General features: G+C 37.0%; 1 protein-coding gene across 1 annotated transcript in view; it reads right to left on the bottom strand.

Annotated features, from left to right (window-relative positions):
• Positions 1-892: 892 nt before the first annotated feature.
• LOC102686349 (protein FAM180A) overlaps positions 893-12,416 on the bottom strand; it is a 47,571-nt gene continuing 36,047 nt past the window's right edge. The window contains exons 2-3 of the mRNA XM_015353148.2: positions 5,755-5,852; positions 893-2,277 (exon numbers count right to left, since the gene is read on the bottom strand). Coding sequence (XP_015208634.1) covers positions 1,954-2,277; positions 5,755-5,852 — 422 coding nt within the window. The 3' untranslated portion in view covers positions 893-1,953. The remainder of the gene's footprint in view (positions 2,278-5,754; positions 5,853-12,416) is intronic.

Here is a 12,416-nt window from a genome sequence, read left to right as displayed (position 1 = left end):
ATAATGACCAGACACATTATTATAGTTTCAGTGGTATTTTTAATACTGCTTTGTTGTACTCGATTCAAATTAAAATATATATGATTTCGTTTTAAGGCTTGAATGGTGTTAAATTGCCCCACTGAATAAAGTATTTTGAATTATAAACCGGTGGAATAGTTGACAGTATTCATGTTTGCTAATTCCCGGTTTATTTCATTATTAATATAACTTAACATTGAATATGTTATAATATATATATAAACAAAAAAAAACGTTAATATAGTGTACATAATACTTCATCATGCGTGAATGAGTGAAATTAAAAATAAAACGTGTTTACAAAGAAAGTGGATTACAGTAATACTACCAGCTATATAAATCCATATATTTAGATCCTTAAATTAATATCGTTATTAATTTCTTGATACACGATTCCATATTATATGCCCTATTAATCAAATTCTAAAAAGTATTGCATTTCTCTTACTGTGATAACGAGCAGAAAAGAAAAGGCTAATCACATAACTCACCTAACTTTGAACGTGTTGTGATATTTAGAAATACCAACAAATTCAATATAGTGTCAATAATATTTACTATTTTAGTTTTTCAAAGAAATGTTTATTTGTTAAAAAAAATCATAGTGAGAGCTGCAGTTGAACTCCCCAACTTCCAGCATGCAAGTAAGTTGCCTAAGCCATTACACCAACGCGCATCTTGACAACTTGAGCCATAACTGAACAAGGCAAGCTAAAAGTTTCCAAGTAATCGCGGGTGAATTAGTCAAATTGATGCAGATTTTTACAAAGAAAGTGTACTACTGTGATAATTTGAGCTATATGAATATAATTATATTGTTAATTTCTTTAGATTCACGATTCCATATTATATTCCTTATCAATCAATGTGTTTTTTCTGTGATAACCAGTGCAAATATTCATAGAAAAAGTTAAAACATAATATTTTGTGAAGTATATAAACTTAATATAGTCAGAAGGAGCACATAAAGATTATTCAAAAATAACCACAGTATGTAACTGAATGAAAGACTTTAATGCTTAAAATGTTTATGATGAAAATTGAATACTGGTGTATATTTCTTATTTAAGCTACCAATACCAGCCACATACAGTTTACATAATACGTTTATGTTCCTAAATTAATATTGTTTATGACCTTCAGACATGTTATGCTCCTCTTCTTTTTATGCTCAGCTACTTAAATTACCCTTTAGTTGTAAAATTCCATATTAATATTCAATATTAATCGGATTTAAACATGCACAGTAAAGAGATTAAATGAACCACCATGAGTGCCGCCTGTAGGTCATGGTGGCCAGCCAATCATGTACTGCACTATAACGGTAAGGGGTTGTACTGTGCATTTTGAATGGCTGCATCTGTATACTATATACTGTAGTACATTATACAACAGTATAGAAGTGGACTTGGTTATATGCAAATTTAGCTATTTGCAATAGATCTCTGCACTGAACCCTTGCAAATATTGAGATCCTACTGTACTGTATAAAGCATTTGTCCTGCATTTAGAACCCACCCTTTTCAGTGACTGATTGTGATTTAGTTCCTTGTAATAGATATCAGATAAAGCATTGCCTATGACAGGTGTTCAACTTTAAACTTTAGGCCATTCAGTCTTATTTTCATATTTGATTTCAAATAAATTGTTTTTCACTAAAATATAGTAGAACCTAATTTTATGGAGTGCCCTACCAAAATTATTAGTTATTGTCATGAACATATTAACAATTTAAATTTAAACATATTTGGTGAAATACATATGCATATTGTATAAATGCAATATATACTACATATTTTGTCCTGGTATATTCAATGCATTTCACTGGAAATGCTATACAATTAAAAACATAACAAGTAGAAGTGGTGATTGCCAGCTTTATGTAGAACATATAAAATATATGGACAAAAGCATTAATATGCTTTTTTTCTCTTAATATAGTAGGTCTTGTTTTAAAGCTTTGTAGAGTTTCACAAATGATTCTGCCCACATGTCTTTCTGGTGTCCTTTTGACTGAATCAGTTTGTGTGCTGTGTACACCAATGTCAAAACAGTTCGCTCAAAATCGTTCTTCCTTAGTGGTCCCACATGCATAGAAAGCATAGAGGTTAGCCGCCTGACTTCTGTGATTTTCCTTGGGAGTACATCTTCGCAGATCACTTCTAGTTTCTTGCTTTTCCTCAGTGATGCCAGCTCCTCATCTTTTATTAAAAAGTGATCATATATATTATCCATCCACAATCCATGTAGTAAGATCTGAAAAGAAAATTAGAATTTTCTAATCTGTTTAACATTTGTTTCAAACTTGAAATTATGGAAGCTCTTGGAATGAGCATTATATTCTGACATTCTTTTCTGAATATTGAAAAAAAAGTACAGAGCTTTGTAGTTACATTTTACTGACTAGCTACAAAAGGGCTTTTATCTGAAATATCTTTAACCAGATGTTTTTTACATTTTACATTGTTTAAAATATAAAAACTTTCTTTTCTTTTTCAAAACGTTTTTTTTTAATCTACAGGCCCAGCTACTCTAAATGCCCTGTACTTATGTATGTATAAAACTGTCATTTTTCTTGTACTAACAATTTCTCAGTGTAGAACAGCTATGGACCCAAAGATACGTTCATTGGTTCCAATTTTATTTAGAAATAGCAGAAATGTTGTTTCAGAGGTTCCTTTCACATACATTTAAAATGATAAGGCAACATTCTACTTTCAATAAACTGGTTCATCCCATTATGATTCCTTAAAACTTATTTTATAATAATAATTCACAACAAAACTGATCCTCCAGATCAATTTCCTGATTGTAAACAGAGAATCTGGTTAAATTCAATCATATATTTAAATCAGAACACATTCATAAAAATTAGATTTACTGTATAATATTCAGCAATGATTGTCTTCACAATGAATGGCAAAGTGTGTAAAATTACAATGCTCAAAAGGCATGTGAAAAAGATACATGGAATTTCCTTTTAGATTCTGACTAACATGGGCTTTAGCTATAATTTTGTCTAAAATCAGAACCAGATTTTTTTTATAAATATTTTTTTTTACAACTTACTTCTTTAGAAACAATTATTTTCTTAGAAAAAATAAAGTTTCTGGTAAAAGGCTGTGTATAATATGATTTCTGTAGTGAAGCTTCTATTAAAAGAGATTCAAGAATAATGCAATCTCTAGTGTAAGTGTTCAGGAGTGTCACTGGAGGGAACAGTTCCTCCTTGTATAATCCTTTTTAAAACTGAATTTTCATAGGGGATTATTTATTTACAACCAAAGAAATGTTGTCTTCTGACTCTTCTGTGTACTACATGTGATATGCTGCATAGATTTTGTTTTTTAGTAATTACATTTTTTATTTCAATTTTTTACATAGGGACTATATTATGAATATTTTTTCCGATTATGTTGGAAATGTATTTTATAAGGGGAGCACAGTGAAGGACTGGTTAACATTGTTGCCACCCAGTGCTGGGACCCTGGGTTCAATTCAGGACCTGGGTTGCTATCTGCATGGAGTTTGTTCTCCCCGTGTTCAAGTGGGTTTGCTCCAGGTGTTCTAGTTTCTTCCACAGTCCAAAGACATACTGATAGGTTAGCTGGCTTCTGAGAAAATTGGCCCTTGTGTGAGGGTGTGTGTGTGTATCAGTATCTATGTGTGCCCTGCGATGGACTGACATCCCATCCAGAGAGCATCCCATCTTGCACCCATTGCTTGCTGGGATAAGCTCCGGCACTCCCACAACCCTACAGTAGTTAGAAAATGGATGGCTAGGTAGAAAATGGGTGGATGTATTTCAGAATTTACTTTTATTGAGTCTGTTCTTCCTATAATGTCATGTTACAAAGATGTTTCCTTTTTTCTTTCCTTTTGTAGCGGCGAGGCTTATTAATAAGAAAGAATTAAGTGTTCTGAGCCTTCCCAAATGAGGCCCCATTTCTCTGTTCATCTCTGTGGTGCAGCCACAGAGAAACTATTCATGCAGGCTGATTTAAGGTTTCCTTTGATAAGGTTTCCTAGGACAGCTCCCAAAGGGGGATGCACTTAGCTATGCCTGGCTATCATGATCAATGATCATCCATTGGCGCCTATCTGTCTAGGGAGTGCCAGATGGACATCTGGACTGCATTCCTAAGTGTCTAAGTAAGTGACTCATATCTCACCTTGATCAACCAATCAGGGACTGGTAGGGCCGAGTAACCCACGTGGGACTCTGATGCCCATGGAACTTTCAGCCAATCAACGAGCTGAAGTTCCTCCAGGTAAAAACAGGCAACACAGAGAGCCTGAGAGATTCAGTGGAGAATTCTGAGACTTTTCTAAAGGGAATTCAAAGGAGAATTCCAGGGCAGGACGGCCCAGGAGCAGAAGGCTCCCGAGGGCAGGATATTCTCACAGCGCGCCTCCTGACCATCCTGAGACTCAGCCCTGACAACCACAGAACAGCCAGTGTGTCCGAGTGCCAGAACTTTGCTTTGTTCTAAGAGTCGAGAGCGGAGGTTGCCAGAGAGTAACCAGAGGATCCACCCGAGGTTAGCACCAGCAGCAGGCCTCGTGAACAGGTCAGAACTGTGGACAGCTGAATCACTATTCAGAACTAGCTCTTCATCAGGAACGAACCGGTCCTCTTCCTGACTTGCTGGGACCCACAGTCATCTTTTCTCCTGTGCGCAAACTTTGCTAGTTAAAACCAACACAAACTAGCCGGTCAGTGAGCATCAGCAACACACCGTTGCAAGCCACACAGCACAGCCTGGCACCGAGCCAGAGAGCGCGGATTGGACAGCAACAGCCTGCAACTGTTTCTTTGTGCCCGCAGGAGATCTGAATCCCCAGAGATTGGATGAGTTTTCAACTTCAATGCATTACAGCTCGAGAATTCAATTGTTATCCCAACCAGTTGATATCAATTTAATTCCTAAGAGTTATGTACTTGAGTATCTAATGTAGAAGTTATAACCAAGTTCATTTATGAAACGGTCTTAATGAATTATATACTGAACGTATGTCCTCTTGATATGTGTAACACTTTGTAACTGACTGAATATATACCTTTTGTATTCTGATAACCCTCTCGATAAGATCTGTTAGGTTTATATGCATATTCTATGTATTAATAAATGTATCCTCGTGTATTAGTACCTGTGTGTGTGCGTTGTTTGAGTTATGTCGCATGGTTGGATTCTAAAGCCATCAAAAGAATCAATTTTGTGATTTACTGCTACAATTAATAATTGTCCCAGTAAATGCCCAAACCCTACAGAACTGGTGCCTTCAGAGAGCACACTACATTTAATTTGGCGTCCCTGGGCCGGCTATGGCAACGCTACACTTTTATATATATTTTTATATTTATATTTCATTTTAAATGTTTATTATGTATATAAATGTATTAACTGATATTTAAATTTCAAATATAAAACCAGGAAGACTGTTAAACGGTTAAATAGTTATTTTAATTATTTTAGTGATTAATATATTAGACCTTTAAAGTGTAGAAATAAAATCCTGAAAAAATTGGATTATCAATTAACGAGTTAGCTGGATGTAACAGTTTTTGGTCTGTAGATTGACAAAGGATTAAATGGTCCATTGAAACCTTCCTTTTGTTTGATAGTTATGAAACTAGGAAAACATTGAATTATAGCATAATGACTCAGGCATTGAAATTATGAAATTTATTAACCTTAAATAATTTCTAGCTTTTAGAGGGATATGTCTTACCTCATAGAGCATGTTGACCTCCTCCACAGAGGTCTGAAAAGTAGGATTCAGTAAACTGACTGTTCCTCTCTTCACTCTGAGCGCTGATGGATATAGAGCTGAAAGGCACAGGTAATGGCAAAAAAAAGAAAGTTCACACATCATGTTACACATCACACCACAGAGATTATTTAAATTCAGATTTATGATACAAATGTGTGTCTTTTTTATTTTTGTATGTTTGTTTTTGGATGATTGTTTTTACTTAGAGAAATATAACTTGCAGACCAGAACATTAAGAGAAGTTAGCAGAAGATGGATTGAGAGAGAGTGGGAGAAATCACGCAGATCTTAATGAGTAAGAATTATAATGCATGCTCTGAATAGCAATGTATTTTCCAAGGACACAGCGGGGTATGCAGCGGTAAAACGCGGTGGGCGTGTCGCGGTATAACATGTCATAGCATGCCATACCGTATAATACCGCATAATAACGCAAGTCAGATAATAGTATCCGGAATTACCGCCAGGTGTAACTAATAAAGCTCAACCTCTCATGTTGAGCTGTCAACAGAAAACACCCGGTTTCGACTCCCAATCACTGCTGAGGGACAATCTTTATCCAATTAAGAATTTCAGTTGTATACTCGTTAGACTTTTAAATTTAAACTGTATTACAGCATGTTAATCATTATACAATAAAATTTGTATATTTTATGAAAGCGAGGTTGCTCAGTTGGACAAAAGTACACAACCTACCACCTTTATCATAAATATTTTAATTATGCAGAAATATCTTATGCATCAAAGTCTTTACCGAAGATATTACTAATAATATTAATAATGAATGACCTTGGACAAGCTGTAAACTCAAAGTACTACCCTTCTTTGTCCACATTCTTTGTAACTGTCTTTGTAAACGAAAATACTTTATTTTTTCATTGACAAAAAGTAACACCACAGCATTTCGTTGATCCGATCATGCATTTGTTTCAAATAATACAAAGTATAGTAATTCTTGAGAATCTCCAATTCACCATGCCTTTCACATGCTCATAAAATATATTAATTTAGGAACATAAACATATTATTGTATGTAAACTGTACTGTATATGGTTGGTCTTGGTATTTTAAAGAAAAAAAACACACACCAGTATTCCATTTCTCCCTAAACATTTTAAGCATCAAAGTCTTACATGTGGTTATTTTGGAAACATTTTTATGTGCTCCTTGCTCCTTCTGACCATGTTACTGTACGTTTATACAGTATACAGTACTTGTTGAGAAAAGTGATAGTTTTAAGCTTTTCTGCAAATACGCGTGATACCGGAGTAAACAAGCATACTTTTAGAATTTGATTAATAGGGAATATAATATGGAATTGCATATCTAAAGAAATTAATAACAATATAATTATATTCATGTACTGTAACACAAACAGTTGTATACTGTATACACATATTTATTGATATGTGTATAGCTGTTTCAGCATTTGTCATGTTAGTGGTGTGATGGTTTAAGTGCTCACCTTATAAGCGAGGGGTCGGCTGTTCAAATCCAGCTATCGCCATGAGTTTTCTTTTAACAAACATTTCTTTGAAAAACTAAAATAGCAATATTATGGACACTCTATTGACTTTTTTATATTTCTAAATATCTGTCACGGACATTCAAAGGGACTAACCGTGGGGAGCAGGAGAGCGGAAAAAGACCCATATGCGTAGCGGCGAGGCGGGAAAAAGGCCCGGGCTCATTAGTGCAAAGAGTTCAGGAATGCCGTATAGAAACCTATGCCCTCAGGGAGCGCACGTGGGGCGCCCTGGTGCTAGGCGGGTCTCAGGACATCCGAACATCAATGCTGAGCGAGGACAGAGTGCAAGACCCAGAAATATATAGCCCAAGGGAAAGAGAGGGACAGGAAGGACAGCAGACCGGAAACTAGGGACAGGACAGAGAAGGAGCGCCCTCTGGCTGCAGAGGGCGTGACAATATCACAACACTTTCGAATCTAAGTCATTTTTTAATAACTACGAATAGTCACCGTCTTTCCCTCTGAGTAGCAGGAACCTGTATCATGTGGATCGTGTTTTGATCTCCCTTCAGATTTAAAAGATTATTATTAATATCTTCAGTGTTGCATCTTTCCAGTTTAGCTGATCTTTTGCTGCTTACGCATGCTTACACAGCTCCCTAGGTAAATTATCATACTTGACTGAGAAAGCTTTAGAGAACTTAACATTTTTATTATCAACAAATTGTAAATATGACGTTTACATTGGAGTTATTAATTTTTCACTTGAGTGTATGGAGGAGTGTCAGCTGTCAATGAGAGCAGACCCCCCTCTTAGGCTAGGCAAATGATTTTTTTTAATTTTTAAAAAAGAAATAAAAAAGTAGATATAATGATATAAACATTTACTGCAATACAATACTGCAATGTTTCGGCTGTGAATTCTTCTTCAGGTGTGAGGGTCTTCAGCTCAAAATGAAACGTTTGGAGTTTGTAAGGCTGTTTCGTGTTCTTCCTAGGATTGTTGAGGGGGGTGAGGGGCATTCGAAATTGTGAGTTATGCAAGTCAGATTATGAATGAATAAAAACATTTTATTAAAAACGTGTTTGCGTTTGTTTGGGTGCTGTACCAGCTGTACAGAAAATTAAAGTGCCCTTTTTCATTCAATGGGTGTCTGAGTCGCTGTGTCCGCCCTATATACTGTAATTATGCCACAATATGTCTTTTATGTGTCACAAAAAATTGACTTGCTTTAACAAAATATATTTACTAATCCTTTCGCCTGGCAATCAACCTGAATGTCCAACTATCTGTGAAACCAAAAGAACCACAATTGAACGAGTGTTGATAATAAGAGAATAATAAGAGTCCCAGTCACCCCCATTTCCATTTAAATCGCAAACGCGTGTTTAATTAAATGTCTTTATTGATTCACAATCTGCAATGTAAATCATTATCTTTGTCTTCTGCATAATAATGTTCACCTCGCTGTCCAGCATATTAATAATAGTAATAATAATAAACTTTATTTTATATAGCGCCTTTAAAGGTGGCTTGTCAAAGCGCTTTACAGGATAACAACAACAATAACAACAACAATATTGTATTTCATTGCACTTTGTCAGATCGTCTTATAATCACTTGTTGCCAGAATACCCCCCCCCACTCCAGAAATCATTTGTTTTGTTTTGCTTACAGTGAGGTCAATGTAAACATCACACCTCTGTAATAAAAAGTTCTATACAAATGCAGAGAATCATCAATACATACTGTATCACTATATATGTGTTTGTTATCTTAGCTTGTAATACAAAGTTGATCAGTTCTCAAATGACTGATCTTGTATTATCTGATCAGTAATTATCTAGTATTGTACTGATTTCTATATTGTTTTATTTGTTGAGTATGTCAATTATGTTGTTCACTTGCATTTTTATAGAATACAATTGTGAATAATAAGCAAAATAATATTCAAGTGGTAGAACTGCCAGTGTGCATTGGCTGCAAAGATACTAGCAAAGGTTAATTGCACTATGAACCGCATAAAGAAACGTAAAATAGTCTTATTTAGGTGTGAGGGCAGGAGTGGATTGTAGCAGGAATAAACAGCAAATCACAGGAGAACAAAGGGCAGGGCAGGTGAGAAGAGTATCCTGAGTGATCAGTGGGAAGAGGTGTGAAGATGAAATCGGTAAACGAACACAGTGATTTAAAAAATAGATCGGTCTGTTATTGAGAGCGGGGGGAAAGTGTAATCTGCCTGATACAACTATTAAGAAGAATATAAGAATTTAATCTTAAAGAAGAAGTCTAAAGAACAGTGGACAGCAGACCGTTGCTAGCTTCCGACGAGACAGACCGTAGCTTTTCCACTTTTTTGTTTCCCTTTAGTTTCCCTACCGGTCATGTGATATAGAAGTTTATTTTAAAAGGAACATAGAGAAACTAGGAACTAGAGAAATCAAGAAAGGCTTTTTTTCAATAGAATTAATGAATGCACATCCTGTTCACTGGGTTATTTAAATCCACATCGAGCAATCTCCAATACATTCAGAATTTGATAGCCAGAATCCTGTATTGCTTTTAGATGCCACTTTTAAAGGTGCTATATAAAATAAAGTAATATATTTACATTAACTTAAAGTATATATTTAAAGTAATAATTTAACAATATTTGTAAATGTTTTATGATATGACTATGTTGTGAATGTCTGTAGATTGTATCTTATTTTTAGTTTTTGTTTTGTTTCACATTAATTTTATAAGAGAGGGTGTCATAGAGAAGACTCCTTTACCCCCATCTTGATTAAAATCGCTAACATGTGTTTCATAAAATACTTTTATTTTTCACAATCTGGCAATGCCAGACAGAATTCACATTCACTGTGCCCAAACGGCCTTGCAGATCAGAAAATCAAGGAAGAAAACAATTATCACGCCAAGCTTCTCAATGGAATTGCTTTAACTTGCTAATGTGGTACTGTAACAGTCCGGGTGGGGCAAGCTTCTAATGTCTCCTGACTTGGGCGAAAGGAACCCGTCTTTCATTGGAAGACAATTAACATATTCTACCCATACATGATAATATAATGCTGGCGCTTGGGCGTGGTGGGGTGCTGTACCAGCTGTACAGAAAATTATTCAACGAGTTGTTTTTCATTCCATCCTGAATGATAATGACACAATAATATAAACACCCCTTAAGGTAGGAAATCAAATTTTTTAATTAAAAAAAAGAGATGTAAAGATGTGTTCCTGTTTAACTTAGAAATTGCATGACTTTAAAAGTGATAAAAACAGGTTTTGATAGTTAATGGCCACTTTTTGTGCATGATAAACAATTCGGGCACAGAATGGTTAAAAAGAAAGTCAGACAGGCAGGGGGGGATGATAATTGTCACGCCTGACATCCCTCCCTAGAGGGCGCTCCACTGCTCTCATTATTGTTCGTGTGATTTAGCTCTCCAGGTGTACCCTGTTAGCGTTATTATTTAAAGACCAGCTCCTCCAGTCCTCGGGGCTCATCATTAGGGTAAGATGTCGCGAGGCCCGCCTAGTACCAGGAAACCCTACGTCCGTCTCCTGAGGGCATAGGCCTCATCCCCGACACCTCCCGTTTCCTGAGCCCGGGGTCTGGAGGATCTCGCCCCGTCACCCTTGGACCTCCATGTTTCGTTTGTCTGTGTGCTCCCCCCTCCCGGGGATTTTAACTTTGTCGCGTTCCAGGATGGATTTCCAGTTGATGGACTTTCGGACCGTGTTTTGACCTGCCCTTGGACCCGTTTGGATTTGGATGCTGTTTTGTCTTCCCCGTACACTGTCTCACGGACTGTCACTATTATTTTGTGCACTATTAAACCCCTGTGTGTTCCTTTTTACCACGCCTCCTGTTTTCTCCAGCTCTTACCGCTTCGCATAGGGTCTTCTACAAGATCTGACACGGATTCTAGTCCGTGTCCGTTACAGAATGATGAGCCTATGCTAGACCCCGCGAGCTGTAATCTGGAACACCCGGACCCTCATCTGGACCTTTTTCTTTTCAAGATGTCCTTCCTGTTTTCCTGTCTAGATCCATTCCTGTTTCGCTGGACAAGGTATTTTTTGTGGATTTTTTTTTTCTAAAGGAATTCTTGGATTTTTTTTTTCCTGGACCGTTTTGTTTCTCCGTTTTTTTTCTTTCCCCGTTGGAACTATTTTGAGAGTGGACAGCCCTACCGTTTTGTATATAGTATTCTCTGGTTTTATCTCTTGTGTATATAGTGATTCTGAATTTCCTTCTCTGCTTGTATATAGTCTGTGCTTGTGATATTCTTGTTGATAGTATTGCCCTTATTTTTAATTGTGTAGGGCGTCAGGAGCCGCCCTTGAAGGGGGGGGTACTGTCACGCCTGACATCCCTCCCTAGAGGGCGCTCCACTGCTCTCATTATTGTTCGTGTGATTTAGCTCTCCAGGTGTACCCTGTTAGCGTTATTATTTAAAGACCAGCTCCTCCAGTCCTCGGGGCTCATCATTAGGGTAAGATGTCGCGAGGCCCGCCTAGTACCAGGAAACCCTACGTCCGTCTCCTGAGGGCATAGGCCTCATCCCCGACACCTCCCGTTTCCTGAGCCCGGGGTCTGGAGGATCTCGCCCCGTCACCCTTGGACCTCCATGTTTCGTTTGTCTGTGTGCTCCCCCCTCCCGGGGATTTTAACTTTGTCGCGTTCCAGGATGGATTTCCAGTTGATGGACTTTCGGACCGTGTTTTGACCTGCCCTTGGACCCGTTTGGATTTGGATGCTGTTTTGTCTTCCCCGTACACTGTCTCACGGACTGTCACTATTATTTTGTGCACTATTAAACCCCTGTGTGTTCCTTTTTACCACGCCTCCCGTTTTCTCCAGCTCTTACCGCTTCGCATAGGGTCTTCTACAAGATCTGACACGGATTCTAGTCCGTGTCCGTTACAATAATGATATCAGAGCGCCCTACATTACAAATTCCAAGCATTTCATTTTGAGCTGAAGACCCTCACACCTGAAGAAGGATTCTCAGCCAAAACCTTGCAGTATTGTATTGCAGTAAATGTTTATATCATTATATCTTTTTTTTATTTCTTTTTAAACATTTTTTAAAAAAGTTTAAAAAAAAAGTCCCAAAGTTTCCATAATATTGCTATTGCTAATTGCTA

This window comes from Lepisosteus oculatus, chromosome 7 (genome assembly GCF_040954835.1).
Source record: "Lepisosteus oculatus isolate fLepOcu1 chromosome 7, fLepOcu1.hap2, whole genome shotgun sequence".
In the NCBI taxonomy this organism is placed as follows: Eukaryota; Metazoa; Chordata; class Actinopteri; order Semionotiformes; family Lepisosteidae; genus Lepisosteus; species Lepisosteus oculatus.
The sequence above is the reverse complement of the archived record's forward strand: the minus strand, read 5'-3'. Positions and strand labels throughout refer to the sequence as shown.